Source organism: Amblyraja radiata, chromosome 26 (assembly GCF_010909765.2).
Source record: "Amblyraja radiata isolate CabotCenter1 chromosome 26, sAmbRad1.1.pri, whole genome shotgun sequence".
In the NCBI taxonomy this organism is placed as follows: Eukaryota; Metazoa; Chordata; class Chondrichthyes; order Rajiformes; family Rajidae; genus Amblyraja; species Amblyraja radiata.
In genome coordinates, this window is record NC_045981.1 from 9,080,711 (window position 1) to 9,108,572 (window position 27,862).

General features: G+C 40.3%; 1 protein-coding gene across 15 annotated transcripts in view; it reads left to right on the plus strand.

Moving 5' to 3' along the window:
- Positions 1-27,862, plus strand: part of bptf (bromodomain PHD finger transcription factor) — a 107,209-nt gene that overhangs the window by 72,059 nt on the left and 7,288 nt on the right. For 6 of the 15 annotated variants that reach the window (XM_033044171.1, XM_033044160.1, XM_033044159.1 and 3 more), the window contains 12 exons: positions 364-616; positions 4,709-4,873; positions 7,033-7,184; positions 8,944-9,079; positions 10,340-10,575; positions 11,418-11,643; positions 12,400-13,007; positions 15,456-15,541; positions 17,874-18,099; positions 19,187-19,434; positions 22,350-22,523; positions 26,953-27,145. In XM_033044171.1, the coding sequence (XP_032900062.1) occupies positions 364-616; positions 4,709-4,873; positions 7,033-7,184; positions 8,944-9,079; positions 10,340-10,575; positions 11,418-11,643; positions 12,400-13,007; positions 15,456-15,541; positions 17,874-18,099; positions 19,187-19,434; positions 22,350-22,523; positions 26,953-27,145 (2,703 nt within the window). The remainder of the gene's footprint in view (positions 1-363; positions 617-4,708; positions 4,874-7,032; positions 7,185-8,943; positions 9,080-10,339; positions 10,576-11,417; positions 11,644-12,399; positions 13,008-15,455; positions 15,542-17,873; positions 18,100-19,186; positions 19,435-22,349; positions 22,524-26,952; positions 27,146-27,862) is intronic. The other 9 variants (XM_033044161.1, XM_033044167.1, XM_033044165.1 and 6 more) reach the window with 6 other exon arrangements.

Genomic DNA, 27,862 nt, shown 5'->3' on the forward strand with positions numbered 1-27,862 from the left:
TTTTAAATGGTTGGGAAGACTTCAAATTAATTGGTCAAAATTTCAAAAGCTCACAATCTGGACATTATCACTTATTTCTGTAGGGTGGTCCATAAAAGTACAGTTAAATTACTTATTTATAAGCCACTGTTTGTTTGAAAATGTTCTGAATGCTTGCCATAAGTATAGTATTGATAATAATGTACTTGAATATTCCACAGTGTATATCTGTTAATAAGGTTGCTTTGTACCTGGGGAGTGACGGATGAGAATAGCAGACTGGGATATTTCCTTGTCGATCTGAAGATTGAAATATTGTGTTTTTGTGTGAAGACATTTTTGGTTCTTGATAAACCTTTGGTAACTTTTATTGTACCTTGACAGAAGCGTCTTGAGCAGCAAAAGTTGTCAGCCACGCCTAATTCTGCTGCATCTGCCTCTACGACCAACAGTACCGCTACCACTATTGCCACTCCCCAGAAGTTAGTGGTAGGCTCCTTGGCAGGACAGGTCTCCCCAGGAACAAAAGTGGTATTTACCACTAAAGTGGGTTCACCAACTACAGTGACATTTCAGCCAAACAAGAATTTTCAGCAGAGTTTCGCTACTTGGATCAAGCAGGGCCAGAGTGGATCAGGTTTGTGTCTTAATGGATGCATCTTCTTAGTATTTGTATTTATATGAGAGTGAGTGACAAAAGAACGTGATCCAAAGTGTAATTGAATTTGCAGCTAGTTTCCTATTTCACCGTCACCAAAAACACGTTGCAGAAGCTTGTTCTTATCCAGCGAAATGGGGAGGAAAGTTAGTTAACTTTTAATGTTGTTGATGAATTTTTTCAAGAATTATAAAGTACTAAGCCGTTATTATTGATCAGCAGACTGCCTGGCCCTAAATAAAAAGCATATTTTGTAAATTATGACTCCTAATTCATATGAATACTTCAAAATCTAAAGAACTTAGATGTAAAATGAAATGTTCCAAACTTCTACTTTAAATTTGTTTTGCCCAATCTTCATTTTACATTATACTGTGAAAAGTTAAATATTGATTTTTTTTTTATTTTTTTTGCTTCATCGTATGCTGTTTGTGTATCCTTCAATGTAATTGCTGCTCAGCCAGATGACTGACATGACAGATTGCAGAGATCCAGGGATGTAATTGAATTGAAGCCTAACAACAACTGATGACAAAAGGAGGAGGTTCTTGCCATAGATTGCTAGACCATTTGTAGGCAGCTTTCTTCAATGTTGTAGCCTCTGTGAACAAATTCTGGGTCATCTGTTTTGCCCCTTCATGCTCGCTGGATCAGGCAACTTCACTAATCAATGTGTTAAATGTACACAGCACACATAGTTGAGAAAAAACAAATTGTATATTTTTGTGTGAGAAAGAACTGCAGATGCTGGATAAAATCGAAGGTAGACACAAAATGCTGGAGTAACTTAGCGGATGAGACAGCATCTATGAAGAGAAGGAATGGGTGACGTAATCTCAATCAATCTTTCCAGGTGAGGCAGAGGTTCACTTGCACCTCCTCCAACCTCATCTACTGATTCCGCTGTTCCAGGTGTCAACTTCTCTACATCGGCGAGCAAGCGCAGGCACCGCGATCGTTTCGCCGAACACCTCCGCTCAGTCCGTCGTAACCAACCTGATCTCCCGGTTGCTCAGCACCTCAACTCCCCCTCTCATTCCCAATCTGACCTTTCTGTCCTGGACCTCCTCCATTGTCAGAGTGAAGCCCATCGCAAATTGGAGGAACAGCACCTCATATTTCGCTTGGGTAGTTTACACCCCAGCGGTATGAATGTTGACTTCTCTAATTTCAGATAGCCCTTGCTCTCTTCCTCCTTCCCCTCCCCTTCCCAGTTCTCCTACGTCCTACTGTCTCTGCCCACTTTCTATCCTTTTTCCCGCCCCCCCTCCACCCCCTCTGACATCAGTCTGAAGAAGGATCTCAACCCGAAACGTCATCCATTCCTTCTCTCCATAGATGCTGCCTCACCCACTGAGTTACTCCTTGCATATTTTTGTCTTTGACTCGGCAAGTAACAAACGTAGAAAATAGGTGCAAGAATAGGCCATTCGGTCCTAGCCAGCACTGCCTTTCAACATGATCATGGATGATCCTCCAAAATCAATACTCCGTTCTGGCTGTTTCCTCATATACCTTGATTCCCTTACCCCTAAGAGCTAAATTTAACTCTCTCTTGAAAACATCCAGTGAATTGGCATCCACTGCCTTCTGTGGCAGAGAATTCCACAGATTCACAACTCTGGGTGAAAAAGTTTTTCCTCACCTCAATCCTAAATCACTCCTAAAATCCTAAAATCACTCCTTATTCTTAAACTGTGACCCATGGTTTTGAACTCCCACAACATCGGGAACATTTTTCTTGCATCTACCCTGCTAATCCTCTAAGAAATTTGTATGATTCGATAAGATATCCTCTCATCCTTCTAAATTCCAGCGAATACAAGCCCAGTCGACCTATTCTTTCATCATATGTCAGTTCCGCCATCCCGGGAATTAAACTGGTGAACCTACGCTGCACTCCCTCAATAGCAATAATGTCCATCCTCAAATTAGGAGACCAAAATTGCACACAATACTCCAGGTGCGGTCTCACCAGGGCCCTGTACAACTGCAGTAGGACCTCCTTGCTCCTAAACTCAAATCCTCTCGCAATGAAGGCCAATTATTGGCTTTCTTTACTGCCTGCTGTATCTGCATGCTTACTTTCAGTGATGATGTACAAGCACACCCAGGTCTCGTTGTACCTCCCCTTCTCCTAATCTGACACCATTCAGAGAATAATCTGCCTTCCTGTTTTTGTCACCAAAGTGAATAACCTCACATTTATCCACATTATACTGCATCTGTCATGCATCTGCCCACTCACCCAACCTATCCAAGTCACCCTGCAGCCTCATAGCATCCTCCTCGCAACTCACACTGCCACCCAGCTTTATGTCATCAGCAAACTTATAGATGTTACATTTAATTCCCTTGTCTAAATCGTTAATATATATTGTAATCAACTGGGGTCCCAGCACCGAGCCTTGCGGCACCCCACTAGTCACTGCCTGTCATTCTGAAAGGGACCCGTTAATTCCTACTCTTTGCTTGCTGTCTGCCAACCAGCTCTCTATCCATGTCAATACCCTACCCCCATTACCATGTGCTATAATTTTGCACACTCATTTCTTGTGTGGGATCTTGTCAAAGGGTTTTTGAAAGTCCATATACACCACATCCACTGGCTCTCCCTTATCCATTCTACTTGTTACATCCTCAAATTTCCAAAAGATTAGTCAAGCATGATTTCCCCTTCATAAATCCATGCTGACGTTGACTGATCTCGTCACTGTTTTCCAAGTGCACTGCAATAACATATTTAATAATCGACTCGAGTATCTTCCCCACTACCGATCTAAAGCTAACTGATCTATAATTCTCTGTTTGCTCTCTCCCTCCTTTCTTAAAAAGTGAAGTTACATTGACTACCCTCCAGTCCACAGGAACTGATCCAGAGTCGAGAGAACATTGGAAAATGATCAACAACGCATCCACGATTTCTATGACCACCTCCTTGAATACTCTGGGATGCAGACCATCTGGCCCTGGGGATTTATCTGCCTTCTGTCCCAACAGTTCACCTAACACCATTTTCTGACTAATATGGATTCCCTTCAGTTCCTCCCTCCCATTAGATCCTCGGTCCCCTAGTATGTCCGGGAGATTGTTTGTGCCTTCCTTAGTGAAGACAGAACCAAAGTACTCGTTCAACTGTTCTGCCATTTCCCTGTTTTCCATTATAAATTCACCTGTCTCTGACTGTAAGGGACCTACATTCATCTTCACCAATCTTTTCCTTTTTACATACCTATAGAAACTTTTACAGTCAGTTTTTATGTTTCCCGCAAGCTTTCTTTCATGCTTTTTTTTCCCCCTCTTAATTAAATCCTTTGTCCTCCTCTGTTGAGTTCTAAATTTCTCCCAGTCTTCTGGTTTGCCACTTCTTCTGGCCAATTTATATACCTCTTCCTTGGCTTTAAACTACGTTTGGAAACAATTCATGATGGTGGCCTATTTAACTGGTTTCATCTGTCATGGAGGTCTCAAAATGTGAATAGAGCATTGAAAATTTACATTAATTATTTCTTTGTTCTTATTTTTGCACATCATTGTACATTTGGCATTTGTCACAGGGCCGAGGAGGAGAATTGGCAACTGTTCCAAAACACTGTCCTTCAGTGGGAAAGGCATAAGGCTGTCTGTGTTCATCAAGGGTTGCTGAACTATGCATGACATAATATATTGGACATCAGCTGGGGAATGAAAGCACTTGCAAGGTTTTCAGTCATGCTTAGTAGAAAGTCTTGAATTTAAAAACGTACCTATTTTGCAACAGATCAATCAATATATTTAAATAGTTTGAATGCATTTAATTATGCATCAGTGGTTGCTAATCGTACACAAGTGGGTTAGTAGCATCTCATCATTATTTGACTTAACTGTACATTTGGTTACTTGTATGGTCAAAAAGACAAAAATATGCATAACTTTTATCAAACGTGCATGCTCAGCTCTTTTCAGTATTTGCTTTTTAAATTTGGTTTTATTGGTTAACAGCAGACACAATAATTTCTTCAAACACTAGCTTATATTCTCTACATGTTTACAAATATAAGTAAGTACTTTTATTCTCTGGCTATCTATTAGTCACCAGCACAGTTGCTACTACAGGTACAACAATTGCCACCGCAGGTCAGACGTTCCAGATCACAGGGAGCCCGGTAACCATGACGGGAAAGGTGATAACTGCCAAGCTTCCACTCCCGGCAAACAGCAAAATCCTCACCGTCAATGTGCCAACCACTCAAGGAGGTAGGGTGGAGTCTATTAATGTGTTATTTATGTGACGGAGGGTTAAATTGTTACACCAATGTCTGTCAGGGTATAACTGGCTGCAGTATCCTTTTTTAAATAGAGATACAAGTGACTGCAGATGTGGGTATCTGGAGCAACAAAAGGAGAGTTGCTGGAGGAACGCTGAGTTAGTCCAGCATTTTGTGGCTATCTGCGGTGTAAACCGGCGTCCACAGTTCCTTCCTACACAGCTCTCTTTTGTTGTTGTATTTTTAATTATGTTTGTTGTTGTGTGACATACATTATTGCCTCTTTTAAAAAAATTATAAACTGTACTTAGCATGGGGTGGAAAAGCTGCTGACCTCAGACAGCGGCGAAAGTTGGGGCATGGTAGTTTGTGACCCCAGTTGGTGACCCAATTATCTTCATTTTTTAAATAGGAAATTTGGCCCCAGTGCCTCTCTGCACTAGCCTTTTACAAATATTTGGAGATTTCTGCAAGTTAGAAGAGCTGCTCCATTCTAGCCTAGTTTCAACCTGGCATTGTTGTATTCACAGAATTATCCCAATCTCCTCCACCACAATGCATGTCCCACCAGATGAATAACAGCCAGCAGAGGTTCCCGCTAAGTGCTATATACTGAGATAGGAGTGCTCCTGCAAGTTCTTAACATTGACAGTGGACCCCATTAAGTATTGTGGCTTCAGGTTAAAGAAATAAATAAACCCTGCTGATTATCTGCCTCCTTGCCTCAGATGATGAGTCAGTACTTCTCCAGAATAAGCATCATTCAAAAGAAGTGCACAGAGTAGCAAACGCCTAGGGTGGTGTTTACCTATCACCTAGAGTGGCTCAGTGAACAAGCTGAAAGTAGAGGGGAGAGAAAGAAAAGGCCAGAACAAAGCACGGCCAGCAACAGATGACCAGGTAAAGGGCCTATCCCATTTGTGCGATTTTTTTTGACGACTTGCCGGCACCCGTCATAGTCGTAGCAGGTCTCCGAAAATTTTAAACATGTTGAAAATCCAGCGGCGACCAGAAAAAGATATGACTCTTTGGGCGACTACTCACGACAGTACAGGCGTGCCCCTGCGATATCGTGATATTTTCAGAGACCTGCTGCGACTATGACGGGTGCCGGCAAGTCGTCAAAAAAAATCGCGTAAGTGGGACAGTTATGGAAAAGGGTGCTCCTTTTTCTCCAGAGATGCTGCCTGACCCACTGAGTTACTCCAATACCTTGTGTCTATCTTCAGTCAGAGATGTTGTTAGCTCTCGGATTGTGTTCCTTTGCATTTGAAGCACTGCTTTGTAACGTTGAAGGTGAAATCAGAATCTTTTGTACATTCAACTATTTCCAGGAAGTCAAAAGTGACAGTTGTCGCAACAATTTATTATTGTTTTAAAACATGCCATGAATTCCATTCCATGTGGATATAGCAAAGTAGAAAACAGTCAACTACTTTTAAGTGACTGCATTCTAATATAGACGTTATGATTGATTGCTCATAAACCTTTATGAATTGGGAAGGAATTGTTTCTTTTGAATTTCCAAATAATAGATGTGTAGGCACCTCAATATAAATGTTTTATCACCTCTGCTTACTGTGCTGCCAAGCCCAATGTCATCAGTAAACTTAAGCTTCATTTACCTGGTGAACATGGTAAACATTGCCACTGATTCCACGCTGTATCCATTTATACAAAGTTTCTTTTGTAGAAACCCATTAAATGCTTTCATCGTTTTACTTTTATAGTAACTAAAATATATAGCTTTTTTTTTAAGGTTGGCAGCACCATCATAAAATTCAGCTATCTGCTACAGTAAACTGTGTAAATTCATAAAATAGGAAATACTCGGGTTGAATCTATGATGAAAGAAGCAGAGTAATTGATCTTTCATCTGAGAAGTTTTATGGATCCATGTTAACTCCTCTGATCAGGTCATATTTGGTCAAACATTCGACTGTTCTATCTTCAATAGTTTCTATTCGCCACAGGACTACACACCTTGGACATAAGATCTATGAACATAATTTTTTTCCATTATCACTATGTGCTGAAACAGTCTGAATAATTGAGATTGGTACTGTATGAACAAGCATTTACCATTGTCTAATGCGTGGACAGTGATTGTTCTCGATGAACGTTGAGTTTTCCCTGTCATTTTTGTAGGAGTAGTTCAGGTGCAGCAGAAAGTTTTGGGAATCATTCCATCGGGCACTACTTCAAGCCAGCAAACCTTTACTTCATTCCAACCAAGAACTGCCACAGTAACTCTGCGGCAGAATGCACCGGGTACAACAACATCAACTCAGCAGGTACAGGTATTTACTATTTTGATTACTCATATTTTAAATCTATTTGTTTTAAAGAATGGATCCGTGCAATTATACTTGATGTTCCTAATTCAACATTAAAAAGTATCATTTATTTGCTGGAGTGTATGTATTCAAGTTACATGATGCTTAAGAACAGTTCCAGCAGGGATATGATAACTCCCATCAGCACAAACTACCTTCAGATCATCTATTTTTAGAAATGTATCATTGTTCCTACATTGTTACAAAATCCTGGAATTCTCTTTTTAATAACTACGTGCTGCAGTTTATTAGCAGTGGGATAGTAATAAATACTAACTTTGCCGGTGATATCTTTATTGTGTGAATGAAGTAAAAGTATGCATGATGGGGCAAATGGCTGTTTAATGCCTTGTTCTAGGCTGAGTGCAGTTCAGCAACAGGCAACTGGGTTATTGCATGCACAAAAATAATTGAAGATGGTTCTTGTGTTCATTACATTGGGTTTCAGCAGTTCAGACCTTGGACAGTTTCAGTTTAGTTCAGTTTTACCGGTCACAATACAATACAATACAATACAATACAATACAATACAATACAATACAATTTATTTGTGTCATTTGAACCTCATTGAGGTTCAAACGAAATTTGGTTTCTGCAGTCATACACACAAGAAAAAGAACCAAGACACAACACAATTTACACAAACATCCATCACAGTGAATCTCCTCCTCACTGTGATGGAAGGTAAAGTCTTATCTCTCCCCTGCACTCCTCATTCTCCTCCCGATGTCAGTCAAAGCCCCCGGCGGGCGATGGTAAGTGTCCCGCGGCCATTAAAGCCGCGCCGGGCGATGCAAGGCCGTGCTCCGGGTCTTGATGTTGGAGCCCCCGGCGGGCGCTAGCAAGTCCCGCGGCCATTTAAAGCCGCGCCGGGCAATGTAAGGCCCCGCTCCAGGTAATTTTCAACCCCGCAACTCGGGCGGGAGAAGTTGCCGTTGCGGAAGCCCCGAAAAGCGGTCTCCCAGCAGCTCCTCCCGCTTCGAACTCGGCCAGCTCCACGATGGTAAGTAGGTCCACAGCTCCGCGACTGGAGCCCCAGGTCGTTCCGGTTGGAGGCCGCTCCACGGTGCTAGGCCCCAACGACAACGGAGACCCGACAGGGAAAAGGTCGGGTTCTCCGTGCAGGGGAAAGATTTTAAAAGTTTCCCCCGCCCCCCAACCTCACACACATACCCAGTTTAAAAAAAAGCACTTTAAACTACATTCAAACATTCAAACGCGACAAAAAATAAAAAAAACGACAGACGGACTGCAGAGGCCGCTGCAACACGAGTCGCGCCGCCCACCCAACAAACGTAGTCTGTTCTTCAAATTTGAAGATTTTGAGCCAAACACGAAGTTCTGGAGGAACACATCAGTTTAGGCATAATCTGTGGAGGGAATGGACGGAAGATGTTTCTGATCATAAACCTTTGTCAGTCTAAAGAGGGGCCCCGACCCGAAACATTGTCTCTCCATTCCCTCCCCAGATACTGCCTGAACTGCTGAGTTCCTCCAGCACCTTGAGGTTTGCTCAAGATACAGACACCTGCAGTTCCTTGTGTCCACATTGAAGACTTTGAATTTAGTAACCTTGGAGTTGCTGGTAGAAACACAAGTTTTAATTAATTTAAATTTGTTGGGAAATAACTATACCTATTCTTTTTTGTAACCTCTGATAATATTGTACTTCGGCATGATAATTCCTATTTTGTAATGAATATTATTTAATGTTTTATGCCAGGTTCTGACCACAGGAGGAACGACGCAGATACGCCCTGGTGTTACCGTTATAAGGACACCCTTTCAACAGACTGCAGCAATTGGGAAGACTATAATACGAACACCTTTGATGTTGCAACAAGGAATACTCCCAGCCAGTAAGTTTACCTTTTGTATTTCCTAGATTGTCATGTGGCACATCAACCAACCCCATTTGTACTCGCCGTCTGCAAACTTAGTCCCATTTCTTTTTCACTTAATGTACCGTAAATTGGTGCACATCTTTTCTCCATTTAGTGTGCCATCATTTCAATACATTCTCATACAATGTGTCATCATCGCCCATGTTTCCTCCCTAAACCATGCACAGGTACAGCATTTGAGAGGCTGTTATCCAATGCTAGGCTCTTCAATGTATTGTGGCCCACAAATACTTATGCAACATGTGAAATTAACTTGAATCAAATCTGCAACGTGAAGCTCAATAACTATTTCCAAAAAGAGGGTAATCTACTGCAGAGATGACAAGAGTCGAGAGCTGTCGAGAGCAAGGCAAGAGTGATGCAGGCATAGGCGTTCCTACAAGTTTCTCCTCTACAGAGCTGGAGCAATGTATATAGTTCAGATTGAACATGTTCATGCTTAGTTTGTTTAAAAGGTGGCATGATATATAGAATGGAGGAAACTACATAACTGTTCACATAACTACATATGATTGCTTAAACATTCAATGAAAGGCATTTATAAAAGTCACAATATACTCCTCACACATGAGGACTAAGAGTTCTGTAACCAAACCAGAATGGTCCTTCATTGTAAATAAGCCTGCACTCTGATATTTGACGTAAATAAACACAGGTCAAACTCGATCTGCTTCCTAATATTAGTACTGATGCACTTTCCGGTTTCTTTTTCCGATGCTTAAAACTAGTAGAAATTTCAAAATATCCTAACCCACTGCCCTTTCATAATTGAAGTGCTAAATACATTGTTCAAATGTTTTATGGTTTTGCTTCATGTAAATGGTATGCTTGCTTACAATCGCGCCTCACTTGATCTGTCGAAGAGCCTTTAACCACCTCACTAGAATCATGAAGGTAAAAAGGTAGCTATATACCCATTGTGAATTTATTGACTGTGAACGAGCTAACTTAGTTTAATTCCAAAATAATGTCACTAATTCCCTTGGTTTTCTTTTTCCCTTGCATTTAATCACCACTTCTTCCATCATTAGACGTGTTACAATAGTTTACTGGGCTTACCAAGGTCAGGGTACTTATAACAATTGTATTAATAGAAAGGTCAATTTGGGAAGATCTATTACCTTCCAATATTTAAAGCAGAGGATCAGGAAGTTCACCAGGAAAAGTGATCGATACTGCTAGTCATAATTGGGCATTAATCTACTTGTTTTCCAGGTCAAAACCAACAGATGGTCACCCAGATTATTCGCGGGCAGACTGTAACAACGGTGTCGAATGCGGGCAATTTAGTTCAAAATTCCACCCAGAAGATGGTTACTGCTCCAAGCACACCAATGCAGCCTATCCAAAGTCGGCCTGCCATACCACAAGGCCAACAGCCAATCCAAAGGCCACAACAGGGACAGGTTCGATTAACAATGGCACAACTCACTCAACTCACGCAGGGACAGGTAAGAAATGTAATGTTTCCAGCAGGGATTGAGGAAAGCCACTCTAGAGGAATGCTACCCCATAGAGTGTCAGAAATGTCATTTAATTCCAATCCATAAATCAAGAAGGTGAATAGCTGATCTAAGTTTTCTATTTGGAAGTGATCGTTACATTTATTCGACGCTGCTTTTCCCAATAGTGGCAAATCTATCTAATGTCTTTAAAAGTAGGTGGGGGAACACGTTGTATTGAGGAAATTTAGACTCGGTAACTGAATGTAGACCGTTTGAGTTGATGAATATGTGGCATTTGGGTTTAGTATTGGAAAGTGTAAGTTTATGCCCTTCAGTACTTGGAAACTAAAGATAGACTATTATTTAAATGAAGAAAGATTTAACAGAACAGAGAGATCTAGATGTTCTTGTGAACAAATTGCAAAAAGTCAGTTGCTGCCAAGCAAATGGCTCGAATGGTTCGGAAGCAAATGGTACATTGGCCTTTATTGCAAGAGGGTTGGAGTTGGTATATAGTGGCCATTGTTGCATTGACGGTTGTGTGTGGTTGCTGTGGACAAACTGGCAACCACAAATTCATGATTACAATAATAACTGCACTTCAGGGATATGAAAAGCACAGTACAAATCCCAGATATTTTCTTTTCGACTTTAATCAGTAGTATATGTCCTGATACTGTTCTAATTTATTGCTAATTTGAAAATTATTTCACATTTTTGATTAGTAACTCTTTCTACATCAGTTCCAATAAGGGTGTGCAGCCGGGCAGTTTGTTAAAATATAGATACATACTGATGCTAACACGACTCTCTTCTAATTGTTAATCATGCTGCTGATGTTGTTGCAGAGTGGAGGTCAGGGATTGACTGTGGTTATTCAAGGACAGGGGCAAACAACTGGACAGCTTCAGCTTATCCCACAAGGAGTATCGGTGATTCCTGGGCCAGGGCAACAGTTGATGCAGGCTGCCATGCCAAGTGGAACTATCCAGAGGTTTCTCTTCACGCCTTTGCAAACAGTAACGTCAACAGCAGCTGCAACCACAGTGGCCACTACAACTACAGTGCCACCAGGTAAGACATTTATATTGGCATCATGTATTCTCGCTATTTGTCCTAAATGAAATATCTTTGTCATAAATTCTTCTGGAATTGATTCTCAAAAATTTACTTCTGGAATGTTTTGCTGGAACTGAACATTCTTGTGATTCTTATGATGCAAGCAAATAGTGAATCCTGACCATCACATCTTCAATAAAATTTGTATTACTCAGCACTAGATTATTTCTGTAAGATTTATGGCCAGCAAGATGGTGCAGGTGGTGGAGCCGTTGCCGCACACAACGCCAGAGACCCGGATTTCAAACTGACCTCGGGTGCTGTCTGTGTGGAGTTTACATGTTCTCGCTGTGACCGTATGGGTTTCCTCCGGGTGCTCCGGCTTCCACTCGCACCCCAAAGACATGTGGGTTTGTAGGTTAATTGGCCTCTGTAAATTACCCCTAGTGTGTAGGGAGTGGATGCAAAAGTGGGGTGTGAACAGGTGAGTGACTGTCAATATGGACTCTGTGGGCCAATGATTCCATGCTATATCTCTAAACTAAATTAAACCAAATTACCCTATAATTAACTTTGTGCATGTAAGGTGTGTATAAAGTTGAATAATTTAATTCTCTAAGCATTTAACCTCAAAATCATTATACTGATAATATTGGAATTTAAAAGCGAAATGTTCCCATTGTGTTATTGTCTATTTGGCAACGATTACCTATTTTTTGACAGTATGTATATATATTTGAGATGCTGAATATGTTTGATCTTGTTCTACAGCTGCACTGGAACAGAAACCGGTACAAACAAATGCACAACAAATACAATCTCCAGTTCAATCACCACCTCAGCCTCTACCATCTTCTCCAGTTCCGACATTAGCTGCCTCTCAACCACCATCCTCTGCACAACCTGTCCAAACGCAACCTGCACAAGCCCAGCCTGTGGACAAGGTACAAGCTCTGCCACAAGCTCAAGTTCCTTCAGTGCCGACTGGGAATCAGCAAACTGTACAGTCCCCACCTCAGCCCCAGTTACTGGTCCAGCAACCTCAACCCCAGATTCAGACAATAGTCCTTCCATCTCCACTTCAATCCCAAATTACAACTCAGGCAGCAACTGAGATGCAGACACTGCCTCAGGTTCCTCAGGGTGCGGTTCAGCAACAAATTAAACTTCAGGTCCCTGTTCAGATTCAGCAGCCAGCTCTGACTCCAGCCCAGCAAATCCAAAATGTAGTCAGTGTGCAAGCAGCCAGCGTTCAGGAGCAACTGCAACGAATCCAGCAGATCCGAGATCAGCAGCAGCAGAAGAAACAGCTACAGATAGAAGCTAAAAGAGAACATATGTTTCAGACAACAAACCAAAATGAAATTATTCAGAAACAGGTAATAATCATTGGCAAAGAATTAACTATGTCTCCTGCATTCCGGAAGTTTTGTTTAAGATTACATTGCATTAAGAAGTTTTGCATTCTGCCATTCCCACCATGTAAATGGAAGGTGACGCAGTGGTAGAGTTGCTGTCTCACAGTGCCAGAGACCCCTGTGACCACGTAGGTTTTCTTTTGATGGTCCAGTGTCCTCCTACATTCCCTAGTGTGCAGGTTTGTAATAATAATAATAATGGATGGGATTTATATAGCGCCTTTCTAATACTCAAGGCGCTTTACATCGCATTATTCATTCACTCCTCAGTCACACTCGGTGGTGGTAAGCTACTTCTGTAGCCACAGCTGCCCTGGGGCAGACTGACGGAAGCGTGGCTGCCATTCTGCGCCTACGGCCCCTCCGACCACCACCAATCACTCACACACATTCACACACAGGCAAAGGTGGGTGAAGTGTCTTGCCCAAGGACACAACGACAGTATGCACTCCAAGCGGGATTCGAACCGGCCACCTTCCGGTCGCCAGCCGAACACTTAGCCCATTGTGCCATCTGTCGTCCCTTTGTAGGTTAATTTGCTTCTGTCAATTGTCCCTAGTGTCTAGGATAGAACTATCCTAGACACTAGGGTGATCGTTGGTCAGCACGGACTCAGTGGGCTGAAGGGTCTGTTTCCACGCAGTATCTCTAAAACTAAATTTCAGCAAATGTTTTGGCAATTGCAAATTAAGCATAGGAATTGTGCCTGTACATTCTACTTTCAAATAAGGAATTCTCATCTTGTGCGGAATGTTTCTCTCCACACCAGTTGGACATGCATAACAGCAAGAGGTTTTTGTTTAGTTTTCTTGAAGATGATCTCTCTATTTCTGCGAGTGCAGTAATTGGGAATTGATGCTACAAAGAATTACAACTGGAAAATATGCGTTCTGCTAATTTACGTTGCATCTTCCTCTGAAACATACATTAACCAAATTTAATTTGAGGAACTGCAGTGTATATTGATTCTTTAAAAACTGGACTAATCAAGTAACACTGCTTTTTAAGAGCACTTCAGATAAGAATACTTTCACTGTGCACAGACTATGTAGCCCATTCACCGTCTGCAGTAACCTGACACAAAATGACTATCTCGGGAATCCTGCTGACCTTAAAGGTCACAGCACTTGATAATGGCAACCCTCCGAATCTTGCTATTTGTAGGTTTTCTAATGAAGCCTTTTTAAATTTGATAACCAAATGATCAGTATGCTTCATCTGTTTAACCTTATTTGCTTGAATCCCAGTGGTTAAAGTAACACATTTTGAAATAACTGCATAAAGTAATTGCCTGAAACTGATTCTTTTGTTGTAGGAATAAAATGCTGAATTATTTTTATATTTAGACTTGAATACAATATGTTGCATTCTGCTTTAGCAATTAAGCCAGCAAGTAGATTTAAAAATAGTTATTCCAGAATGGACACAACATTAACTCCCCAGTACACGTAGTTGTTTCTGTCATTCTACTATCTCACCGAGTGTCAACATAATCCTGGCGACATTTCTGTGTTCCTGTCCTTCATTCTCTCCATCCTCTCTTATTCTGTTTATTAAACATTGCTAGCTAACTTTTTTCATCCTTCCTCACACTCACCATGATAAGGTCATAAGGGATAAGAGTAGAATTAGGCCATTCAGCCCATCGTCTACCCTGCCATTCAATCATGGCTGATCTATCTCTCCCTCCTAACCTCATTCCCCTGCCTTCTCCCCATAACCTCTGATACCTGTACTAATCAAAAATCTATCTATCTCTGCCTTAAAAATATCCACTGACCTGACCTCTGCAGCCTTCTGTGGCAAAGAATTCCACAGATCACCACCCTCTGACTAAAGACATTTCTCCTCATCTCCTTCCTAAAAGAACGTCCTTTAATTCTGAAGCTGTGACCTCTAGTCCTAGACTCTCCCACTAATGGAAACATCCTATCCACATCCACTCTATTCAAGCCTTTCACTGTTCTGTATGTTTCAATTCGGTTGCAGCACAGTGTCCAACGCTCCAGAGACCCAGGTTTGATCTGACCTGTTGAAGTGCTGCTCATGTGGAGTTTGCACGATCACCCTTTGACAACGCGAGTTTCCTCCCACATTGCCCCTAGTGTTTAAGAAGTGGATGTGAAAGTGTGATAGCAGAACTAATGTGAACAGGTGGTGAATGGCTGGCATTAACTCGGTGGGCTGAAGAGCCTGTTTCCATGCTGTATCTTTTTTTAAATTCCACCACCAACAAAAACTCCACCTCCCACTACACCATCCATGTCCATAAATATATCATGCATTTTATCCATAGATTTATTACTTAATCTCTCCCCATTTCTTTTCTGGTAATTGTTTAAAGCTTGATGGTATTTATTATTTCCTTCTGTGAAGTCATTGTTCATTTGTTAACTGTTTTTATTCAGGTGGTAATGAAACAAAATGCTGTCATTGAGCACTTGAAGGCCAAGAGTAGAATGATGTCGCCTGCTGAGCGGGAAGAAAACCAGAGGTATATTTACCTAAAGAGAATGTGTACTGAATAAAGTTATGAACATGTATATAAATATAATTTATCATTCAGTGAAGTCACTGGATCATTCACTGGATAGACTCGGCTTGTACTCGCTAGAATTTAGAAGATTGAGGGGGGATCTTATAGAAACTTACAAAATTCTTAAGGGGTTGGACAGGCTAGATGCAGGAAGATTGTTCCCAATGTTGGGGAAGTCCAGAACAAGGGGTCACAGTTTAAGGATAAGGGGGAAATCTTTTAGGACCGAGATGAGGAAAACATTTTTCACACAGAGAGTGGTGAATCTCTGGAATTCCCTGCCACAGAAGGTAGTTGAGGCCAGTTCATTGTCTATATTTAAGAGGGAGTTAGATGTGGCCCTTGTGGCTAAAGGGATCAGGGGGTATGGCGAGAAGGCAGGTACAGGATACTGAGTTGGATGATCAGCCATGATCATATTGAATGGTGGTGCAGGCTCGAAGGGCCGAATGGCCTACTCCTGCACCTATTTTCTATGTTTCTAAGTCAACGGTCTCTCAAATAGCAAGGAAATTACTTTCACAGAATTGACAGTACCCTCTTGGCTTGTTTAGTTTGCTTAAGTGGGCCATTTTTCTTTTCGCACTAACCTTTAATTGACAAAGGGCATTTAGAATGAGAAACCGGTTCTTGATTTATGCAAATAGTTCAGTGTCCTCTTTTATTATACAAAAAACCCTCAAAACTTTAATTGCCGTGAGAAAGCAGTTGTTAATCTGACATAAAATGTCTTCTCCTGGACTTCAATGATGCTGCAAGTTTTGTATGAAGTGGAGAACAGAAGTAATTGAAGAACTTGGCTCTAACCTGGTGTTTTAATTGTCCCACCCCTCAATTTAACAAAATGCTCTGATGGATTATTCACCATAATCCTTTGTAATTGCTTGCAACAATTTATAATTTCTGAGCCATTTTTATCAGCCATTACTAAAAAGAATTTCCTTATTGAGAGATCTTGCTTTTGGTAACTATTTTTGGTTTATTTGAAGCACCAAATTATTTTGTAGGTTAATCAGAACATTTAATTTTATATGAAGAAGAATTCCAGTTCTACTTTATATTGCACATACCGATTTATATTACAAAATCTGAGAATGCACGTAATAAAATTTGCCTGTAATAAAATATAACTGCAATCTTGAGATTCAATTGCACCATTGTTTTCCCTCGTTTGTCAAGTGTCAAGAGTGTTTTATTGTCATGTGTCCCAGATAGAACAATGAAATTCTTACTTGCAGCAGCACAACAGAATATGTAAACATGGTACACTGTAAACAATATAATAAACGAGAAAAAAAATTAAGTGTGTGTGTGTATATATACACACGCATACTCATATATACACGCATACTCACATTATCATGCACACACAAACGTACACACAGAAAAAATAAACAAACAATAATAGTGCAATAATAACAATAATAGTCTATGTAGTTCAGAGCTTATTGGAGGTTGTAGTGTTTAATAGCATCATGGCTGTAGGGAAGAATCTGCTCCCGAACCTGGACGTTACAAATTTCAGGCTCCTGTACCTTCCTAATGGCAGGGGTGAAATGAGTGTGTGGCCAGTGTGGCCAGTGTGGCATGGGCCTCTGACGATGCTGACTGTCTTTTTGAGGCAGCAAATCCAGTAAATCCCTTCGATGGTGGGGAGGTTAGAACCAGTGATGGACTGGGCTGCGTTCACAACTTTTTGCAGTCTTCTTCACTCCTAGGCTTTCAAGTTGCCGAACCAGGCCAATATGCACTCTACTGTACACCTGTAGGAATTCAAGATAATCTTCTCTGACATACCGAATCTCCATAATCTTGAGATCCGGGTTTTTTTATTCCAATAGTGAATAGTTATAGGTTTTTCATAGCAATCTACTCATTAGTGGTTTATATAGAAATATATGTATTGAATGGTATTTCAGAAAGTAAAAATCTCAAGATTAGTAACAATTTATCTCCACACTGATATTGTTGGTGCAAGTACAGTCAGCTAATGTTCTTGGTCATAGAGAATAGGTCACGGTCTTTTTGTTTAAATTGTGCAACAAACAGCAAATTCAATGCTTTCCCTGCAGTGGTATGTCTGAAGAGGGAGCTTAATCAACCTGTGATCTTGGCAGTTGCTTCCTGAACATGTCTTTCATAATGTAATGGTTTGTGTTCAATAAGTTTTATTGCATCGAATTTTATTTTTATGGTTAACAATTTGCTGTGAAATTTTGATAGATAATGTATTGAATCACCATGAAGTGCATTAGCGATCAGTTTTCTTTATTTCCTTTGTTGGATGCAGAATGATTGTATGTAATCAGGTCATGAAGTACATCCTGGATAAGATTGATAAGGAAGAAAAGCAAGCAGCAAAGAAGAAAAAGCGAGATGAAAATGTGGAACAGAAGCGCAGTAAACAGAACGCCACCAAGCTGTCAGCCCTGTTGTTCAAACACAAAGAGCAATTGAAGGCTGAGATCCTGAAGAAAAGGGCATTATTAGACAAAGAACTTCAAATTGAGGTGCAGGTATGTAAACATTAAACATCCATCTTATTCTTGTAACATTAACCTTAATGTTTTGAACCTTAAATATTACCTAAAACTAAGCGCACAGCAATGAAATATATGATTAAGATATTATTTTACACAATGGTGACGAAGACAGTTTGATTTTGAAAGGAAGCTATTTAGTTCTATATAAAGTTATAATGGATTCAGCTGCTCAAAAGTTCTCAAGAATTATATTGCATGAAATTTTAAAATCTATCAGCATAGGAAGCTATTTAGCCCACCGTGTCTTTCCGGTTCCTTCGAGAGAACTATTCAACTCATCCTATCTCCATCCATTTTCCTCTGCCAATAATGTTAAATCTGCCTCTTCTGGTTATTAACTAGTATACGGAGTGGATGAGAAAGTGGGATAACATAGAATTAGTGTGAATACGATGGTCAGCATGGACTTGGTGGGTTTATTTTTATGCTGTATCTCTAAACTAAACTTAACTAAACTAATGTAACAATTCTCCTTGTTTTCTGGATCAGATGTCCTCATCATTTTATAACTCTCTTAATAATTTATCTTTAATCCCTTCCAAATAAGTTCAAACTGGGTTATGCTTGAATGATTGTTCTTTCTTTCCAAAGAACGTATGCGTGACTTCCAGGGAATACTCGGGCAATTCAACCAAAAATATGCTTAAATTACCCAAAGTTAATTTATCAGAAGCAGTTGGCATTTCTGACAAGAAGTTACCTCCATTAATGTGTTATTTGTATAGGTGACGTGCAAGTCAGTCAACAATACAAGAGTGTAGTTCAGGATTTTTCTGAACTGAATCTTAATTAAGTAAATTAAAATACTCTGAACTTAAACTTCAGTGCTGGCACCGACAGTCGTCCTCCTGTGTCTGAGAAGCCTGGAAGTGAAATTCAAAACTGAGAGCTTTGAAAATGTTTTTCTGTGCAATATCTTTGTTACTTATATAGAATACACACTGCAGTAATGTTCTGACCAAATCACGTGCACATTCCTTGCTCCTGTGCACTTGGCTACATTAATACAGTTGTTGCATGAATTTGATTCCACTGACTGAAATGTTGTTCCATTTGGCAGGAGGAATTGAGAAAAGACAGGAATAAGTTGAGGAAAGAGAAAGAGAAGGCACAGGCAGCTGCTCTGCACACAGCGGCCCTCGCGACTGCAAATGTGATACAGACTGTTGTGATGCAGAAACGAAAAAGGGAAGAGGAGAAGGAGCCTGCAAAAGTGAAGAAGAAGAAGATGATTTCTACTACCTCAAAAGAATCCAAGAAGGACACAAAGCTTTACTGTATCTGCAAGACACCATATGATGAATCAAAGTATGTGATAGCCAAATATTTCTTCTGCCTGTATTTCAGAATTTGAAGCAATTTCTCTCGGTTAAAGATTCAAGAGGATATGCAAGCGATCACATTGCTCTTGCAGATGCATGGAATTAACATCCAAGACCTCAATATCCATATTCAGAAAGATAAATATTTGAATAATTTGGGAATCGAGTGTTATGGGAAACTGGAACAAGAAGAGCAGTTGAGGCCAGCATAGATCAGCTATGATCATGTTGAATGGTGGGGCAGGCATGAGGGCCAAGTGATCCTTACTTGGTCCTATATTTTTTGAGTTCTGGTATCCATACAACTATTGCCACTGTCCAGATTTTCTGACAAATTTGTAAAGGAAGGCAATATGGAACATGTAAAAATCTCTGACTTAGCATTACAATCTGGAGGTTTTAAAGTTGCATGGGCGAAGCTATTGGAATTATGGAATGATTTGTTGTGGGGAGTTATTGGGGCAGAGACTGTTGCAGTGCTTCAAGTGAAGAGCATACAAATTTGAACTAGAAGACGTTACAGTGTGATGAGGAGAGAGCACAGTAGCAGAATTGGAAATTCATTGTTTTAATAAAGTGAATGCAGACAAAATAATCCAAGTGGCTGCTTTCAGTGCTGCAGATGGTGCTTTGCTCTTTCTTGTCAACAGTATGGCATGTATCAGGAATGTAGCATCAACTTGCAGGTCCATAATACATGAACACTCCAACACCCTAACACATGTTTGCCATATTTTCCACACTTTATGAGACAATAGCTTTAATTTAACAATTTTTTTATTACTTACTCTGTCTCAATGATGATTCAGGATTGCATTTAGGAAGGAGTGAAACCCACATTCATCCTATAATCTGTCCTCTTAATTGTGTCCTTTTGGATAGTGTTGACATTTTGTGTGTCTTGCAGGTAAAACCAATATTCTCCTGTTCATTTTAAATCTTATTGTTGTGAAAAAATAATTACTATCAAACGATATTGCTTCGAACTTATCTATTTCTGTAAAAGTTCTGTTGAAAAGGATTATGGATGTTAAATAATCCTGTTAATAGAACAGATATTGGACTGTACTTAACTTAATGTTATTTGCAATCACATATTATTGTTCACTTAAGTTTGATTGTTGTTCCTCTTTTCTATCCTACCATAATGCCAAAATTGAATAGGTCCCCTGTTATTCCCAGGAATAGTGTGGCACATTCTGCCACATGTACTCTAACTGTTCCATTCTCCCCAGTTACTCCAGCAACTTGGCAGAAATGGCATTCTTTCTGCCAAAAAAAAGTCAAACTTTTGATTAGAAAGTGTGAGGTTCAAATGTGGTCTTGTAGGAATTTGCAGAATGGATATGCTTGTTGTTGCATGGCACTGTTCTGTGCTACAATTGCTTGTAGTGCCTGCCAGATTGGATATTTCTTCAGAAATCAAACAAATTCAGCTTAATTTTTCATTTTGGAAAAAATGATGCAATGACACTTCCACATTTTGGGCTATATTATTGACCTTTTAAAGATGATCTATTGCATCAATATGAAATATTAGTTATCTGTTGCATTGGTATAATGACAAAGGACCATAGCAAAAGGAGAAAGTTTCTTAGCCTGGATGAAGAACCAACAGAAAATAATAATTTCTATGGGAATATTACCAACAAAACAAACACAACTTCAGATACAAAATCTAAGGAGAGTCCATGCCTCATATTCAGTATCGTGATTAATCCCGACACCCAATGTAATCACATGCATGGTCTGCTATCTAAGATATCTGTCATAACAAAATTACTTTTTTGTACAACTAAAATTTAGTTTGCTGACAAGGGAGTTTTATTTTCTATTTTGACCATAGGTCTTTAATGAGGAAAAAGACTCAAAAAGTATTTTGAAATTCCTGGGAGGGCAATTGGAAGCATTGTCATTGGCCAAGGAGTTATCTGTAGTTAGACACAAAATGCTGGAGGAACTCAGTGGGTCAGGCAGCATCTCTGGAGAAAAGGAACAGGTAACATTTCGGGTTGACACCCTCATTCAGGCTCAAGAAGGGTCTCGACCAGAAACGTCACCTGACCCGCTAAGTTATTGCAGCATTTGTGTCTATCTTCGGTATAAACCAGCATCTCAATTTTTTCCTAAACCAGCATCTCAATTCCTTTGTAGGCAGTAATTGGACACATTTCCAAAGCTCCCAAAACATGTGAATCCATGGATTGTTTTTTTTTCTTTCATTTTTATTAATTAATCTTCTCATGCCAAGCACCAACTTTCTCTTGGTCCGTGCCAAATTCCAAAACAAACAGACAGATAACAATTTCCCATTGACAGGCATACAAGTGAGGTCCAATTTGACTCTCTCTCTTCTTTGGGGGAGCACTATAGGATCAACCTGTCTTCCCAAATATCCTGGTTGAGATGGGCCTGTTGATTCTGTAAGACAGGATCCTTATAGGCCTGTCCCACTTACGCGACTTTTTAGGTGACTTCCGGCACCCGTCATAGGTCATTGCAGGTCGGCGGAAATTTTCAACATGTTGAAAATTCAGCGGCAACCAGAAAGACGCTACGGCTCTGGCCGACTGAGGAGACTACTCACGACCATACAGGCGGCACCCTGGCAACATGGTGCCTGCATGGTGGTGAGTAATCGCCCAAAGAGTTGTACCTTGTTCTGGTCGCCACTGTATTTTCAACGTGTTGAATATTTTCGGCGACCTGTAATGACCTATGACGCGTGCCGGCAGTCGCCGAAAAAGTCACGTACGTGGGACAGACCCATTATCCGCCTGCTCTGATCTAACATGTCAGCACACTAGTATGCTGCACCATCATGTTGCCTCTGCATGAAACTTTTTTTAATGGGAGGGAGAGAAGCTTAAACACACTCCAATGTGTGTGTTCGTTTTTCAGGTTCTACATTGGCTGTGATCTCTGTACGAATTGGTATCATGGAGAATGTGTTGGTATCACAGAAAAAGAGGCTAAAAAAATGGATGAGTACATTTGCAATGAGTGTAAACGAGCACAGGAGGGCAGCAGCGAAGAGCTCTACTGTATCTGTAGAACACCATACGACGAATCACAGTAAGCTGAAACGTCAACAGAGACTTTATATCGCCCTTTGAATGCTTTCCTATTGAGGGACAGGCATGCACTATTGTCCTTTATCAATGCTGCTTACCTGCTGTTTGTGATGCAAACTGCATGAAATCATAGTAAACTTGCCTGTAATATATGTTATTACTCCATTTTTTAATATCTGACAAAGATAATCCATGGATTTTCTGCTGTGCTTGTATTTTCTCCATTAAGTTTGGATGTTGCAAGTCATTATTCTGCAGTCCCATCCATTCTGGTTAAAACAACCATCATTAGTGTACGAATCATCATCAGTGTACGCTCCCCCCCCCCCCCCCCTCCCCCCTTCCTCCTTTATCTGAAAACATAGACTCTCTGCTGGGATACAGTCCCACTGGTTCTGAGCATTCTGGTAACCTGACCAAGCAAATACTCCAGAATTGCAAGCTTAGGCAATTGGAATTGGCTGGCTATTGATCCATGTTGAGTTAAACATGGCATAGCTAATTATGTCCTTGCCTAATGCATTTCAGGATTGTGTTGGTTTATTATGTCGTTAGTACCGAGGTTCAGAACCACCATCCAGTTGATACAGATCATACTATACATGTCCAATCATTCTATATGCAAGTACAACAGTGTGTGCATAGCTAGTTAGAGCCTTGACTGTTTTATACCTGTCCTCAGTCTTGCAAATCCAGCTCAGGAACTCACTTGTCATTATCCGAGTTGAAAATGTCTTAACTACACTGGAAATGAATCATGGTCTGTGTGACTCTTTCTCTTCATGTCTATCTGAGTCACTGAGGGGAATTTTAGTTTATCTTAAATCTGCTCAGAGTTTCTGAAGAACCGTTTTTACTTTGCGAGACATCAAGGCAGGAAACAAAAACTTCTGAATTGTCCAAAAAGGACTTGGAATTAGGCATCTTGGAGCTCAAATAAATTTCTGCAGATGCTGGTAATCTGAAATCGAGCCAGGAAATGACTGAAATGCTAAGCAAGTCAAGGTAGCACCTATAGAGAGAAAAATGTTTGAACTTTTCCGGAATTAATTTCTGGAATGTTACATTTTTCTCTCCATAGAACCTGCTGAGTATTTAGACTACCTTGTTTGTATTGGGCTTTATGGAGCCCTTGTGCTGATATTAAGTGATGGATTTTTACAGGTTTCAAGTTTCTTGCTTTGTTAATGGTGGAAACGGTATTGTGGCTTGAAATCTTAACTTGACAGCTTGACTTGGACATTTTGTCCCGATGGTGAGGAAGTCCAGGACCAGGGGCCACAGTTTAAGAATAAGGGGTAAGCCATTTAGAACGGAGACGAGGAAACACTTTTTCTCACAGAGAGTTGTGAGTCTGTGGAATTCTCTGCTCAGAGGGCGGTGGAGGCCGGTTCTCTGGATACTTTCAAGAGAGAGCTAGATAGGGCTCTTAAAGATACCGGAGTCAGGGAATATGGGGAGAATGCAGGAACGGGGTACTGATTGGGGATGATTAGCCATGATCACATTGAATGGCTGGTTCGAAGGGCCGAAATGCCTACTCCTGCACCTATTGTCTATTGTCTATTTCTGTCTAAAGTTGAAAATATGTGACATTTGTTCAATCCTTGTTGAAAATTGCTGTTCCCAAGCTTTGCAATATTGTGCTTCTGCTATCTGTGACAGTTTTTTAACCTGAAGAAATATGTCTAATATATTTTAGTGGCTTAAATCAATCGCTACCTCGTACAAATTTGGGTATTCCCTAATCCTAAGGCTTGCTCATAATTCTGCTTGGGTGTTGTAATTTTAAAGTTTTAGTGGCATTACGTGAATTAAAATAAGTTGTTGTCCAGCTTGGGACTGGACCTGTACAAGCAGAAGGGATTACATCTTGGTCAGACTGGAACCAATGGCCCTGTAGAGATGTATGCTACAGCTGTTGCAAGGATTTAAGATGACTAAGAGGGTTGAAAGGCATGAATAGAGTGAATGTTGAGAAGATGTTTCCACCAGTGGTAGAGTCTAGGACCAGAGGTCACAGCCTCAGAATAAAATGACGTTCCTTTAGGGAGAGGAGAGGAGGAGGAATTTATTTCGTCAGAGGGTGGTGAAACTGCAGAACTCATAGCTACAGAGGCTGAGGTGTCCAAGTTAGTAGATATTTTTAAGTCAGAGATAGATAAATTTGTGATTAGTATGGGTGTCGGGCTTATGGGGAGAAACAGGAGAATGGGGTTGGGAGAGAGAGATGGATCAGCCACAATTAAATGGCGGAGTAGACTTGATGGGCCAAATGGCCTAATTCTGCTCCGATCACATGAACATAGAGATTTATAAAATCGTGAGGGAAATAGATAGGGTGAATGACAGGGTCTTTTACCCTGAGTAGAGGGATCAAAGGACATAGGTTTAAGGTGAGAGGGGAAAGTTTTAATAGGAACCTGAGGGGCAACCTTTTCACACAGAAGATGGTGGGTATATGGAGTGAGCTGCCAGATGAGGTAGTGGAGGCAGGTACTACAATAATTAAAATACATTTGGACAGGTACATGAATAGGAAAGGTTTAGAGGGGATGTAGACCAGATGTGAGCAGGTATGACCCGTGTAGATGGCACATTTTGGTCGGCATGGGCAGGATCAGCCGAAGGCCTGTTTCCATGCTGTGTGACTACCAAAGAATGTTAAGAAGACAAGTTTGAAGCTGTTGTGTTAATGTAGAGTGTTTACAGTAAAGCATGAGTTGACAAGGTTGATGAATCAACTGCACACCGATTATAAATGCATGTGATCAGGTAGTTATTTCAGAGGATGCCAGGGGTGGAAGCAGAACATAATGGGATTCCGGATGTTTTAACAAAAATGACAAGGAGGTAGAGTCACATCATTAGCAGAAGAGGAATCAACACCTGGTGAAGATAAGTTGAATTTCTGTTGGTCATGTTTTTTTCTGGACCAATATGTTGAGGATCTAAATAGAGAACAAACCATTGGGATTATGTAATGAGAAATCTTTGTTGTATTGGATCGCTTTTGGAAGAGCAATTGGTCATAATAGAATTTTCATACAGATAGGGATGGAGAAAATTTATGTTGGAGATGAGTTTTCGAAATTTATCAGGGAAACTATAAAGGATTGAGGCGCGAGTCAGCTACATGAGAAAAGTTACTTCAAGGGGTGGCAGTGGATATAGAGCGGCAAACATTCAAAAACCACATGGATGAATCACGACTGTCAATTCATTTTAGCATAAAAATAAATCGGGAAAGGTGGCTTAACCGTGGCTTACACAAAACTAAAATTGGGATAGTGTTAGTTCCAAAGAAGAAGAGGATAAAATAGCCTGAAAAGGTAGTCAACCTGAGGAATGGGGGGTCATTTAAAATCCTGCAAAAGGCATCAGGTTGGTTAAGAAGGGCAAAATAAAGTGTGAGAACATAATTGCAACCAACCTAAAAACTGATTTAAAACCGTCTCTCTTTGTGAAGAGAAAAAGATTAGTGAAAACAAATGTAGATCCTCTACAGTCAAAAAGGGGGATTTTTAATGGTGGACAAGAGAAATAGTGAACCCGTTTTTTTACATTGGTTCTGCTTTCACTAAGAAGGACATTACAAAAAAACTCTCAGAAATGTTGCCGAACGTGGGGCAAAGTGAAGGGGCAGAACTAAATTAAATCAATATTGGTAGGGAAAATGTCGATAGGAAAATTGAAGGGATTAAAGTCTGATAAATTCACAGGCCCTCAATAGTCTGCATCCCAGAAAACTTAAGGAAAGGTCCTAGAAATAATAGATGCATGAAATGATTATTTTCCAATATTCCTGGACTACGAAGCAGATTTAACATATTGAATGGGAATTAATGTAATCGGACTATTTTTTTAAATGGGAGAGAGGGAAAGAGAAATTGTAGACTAGTTCGCCTGAAATTGGTCGTGGGGTAAATGTTAAAGCACGGTACATGGGGAACAATGTCAGGATCAAACAAAGTCGACATGGATTTACAGATCTCAGAAATCTACAAATTTGTATGATATTGAAAGGTGGACCAGGCTCTAAGTGGTGAAGAGCCTACTACTATTTATGTTTCATTGAACAAAACAGTGCAAGAACAGGCCCTGTGGCTCACATTTTTTTTTCCCATTTGGAAAACAACATCTTTAGTAAGTATTTAGCTCCAGGGATCTGGATAACTATTGAGGATGAGAGTTGGACTGATGCTTTACAGACTAGATTTTGTGACCTTTATCCGGCATTCCACTACTTCAATTAAGTCTGCATTGACTGGATTAAACTAAGGGTCTTTTGGTCTGCATGACTGAACTACCTTTTTACAATAAGTAACCAAGAGAGCCTGCTGAAAGAATCTCAATAAGTAGCCAATGGTGCATCTTGTCATTGTTGCTGCAAATAACAGTTCATATGTTTCTTTTCTTTCAACCCGTAGGTTTTACATTGGCTGTGACCGTTGCCAGAACTGGTACCATGGGCGCTGTGTTGGCATATTACAGAGTGAGGCAGATCTCATTGACGAGTATGTCTGTCCACAGTGCCAGTCCACAGAAGATGCTATGACTGTGCTCAGCCCGCTTTCAGAGAAAGACTATGAGGGTCTCAGACGGGTGCTACGCTCATTACAAGTAAGACATTTTATGTTGTACCTACTTTTAATTCAGTCTGTCAATAACCTTTCTGTTTTCAGTCAATTTTATCAACTCAAAACAATCTTCTACTAAAAGAGAGGAGTAATTTAAGCTGAAGCCTTCCATACTTATTGCCAATAATAATCTGCACGAATCTTTACAGTCCTCTTTGATTTGGAGAGTGAGCTGAAGCTGAAAGTACCCTCCTCCTTCCCAATTCCTCTAAATAAAAAATATAACTGACGGGATTGTCAGTTATAAAGAAACCCATATATATGTTAGTTGTCAGTGTTGACCATTGAAGGGTACAGACTCTTAGCTCTCTCTGTGAAGGTGCCTTGCTTAAAAAATGACACAACTTAACATAAGCCTGAAGAAAACCATTTTATCAATGGTAACATTTAAATGAATTTGTGGACATTTTAAAACTCACTGCCTTGTGTATTACTCTGTCAGCTGAAATGGAAACACATTCTGAGGTGCAAATAATGTTTAAAGTTATTATGTGTACTCATCTAGAGATGCTATTGCTTGATACATTTTTTTCTGTTATGTTTCTAATCTTGAGTCTAATCGAAGAATGTCATCTTCCCATCTGTGAACCAAAGCAACAAAGGTATTCTTACCAGGCACCAGTTGACCATCACTGGCTTCATAATCTATGGAGGAAGATACACGTTGACTTATGCTATTGAATATTGCAGTGGTATTTTG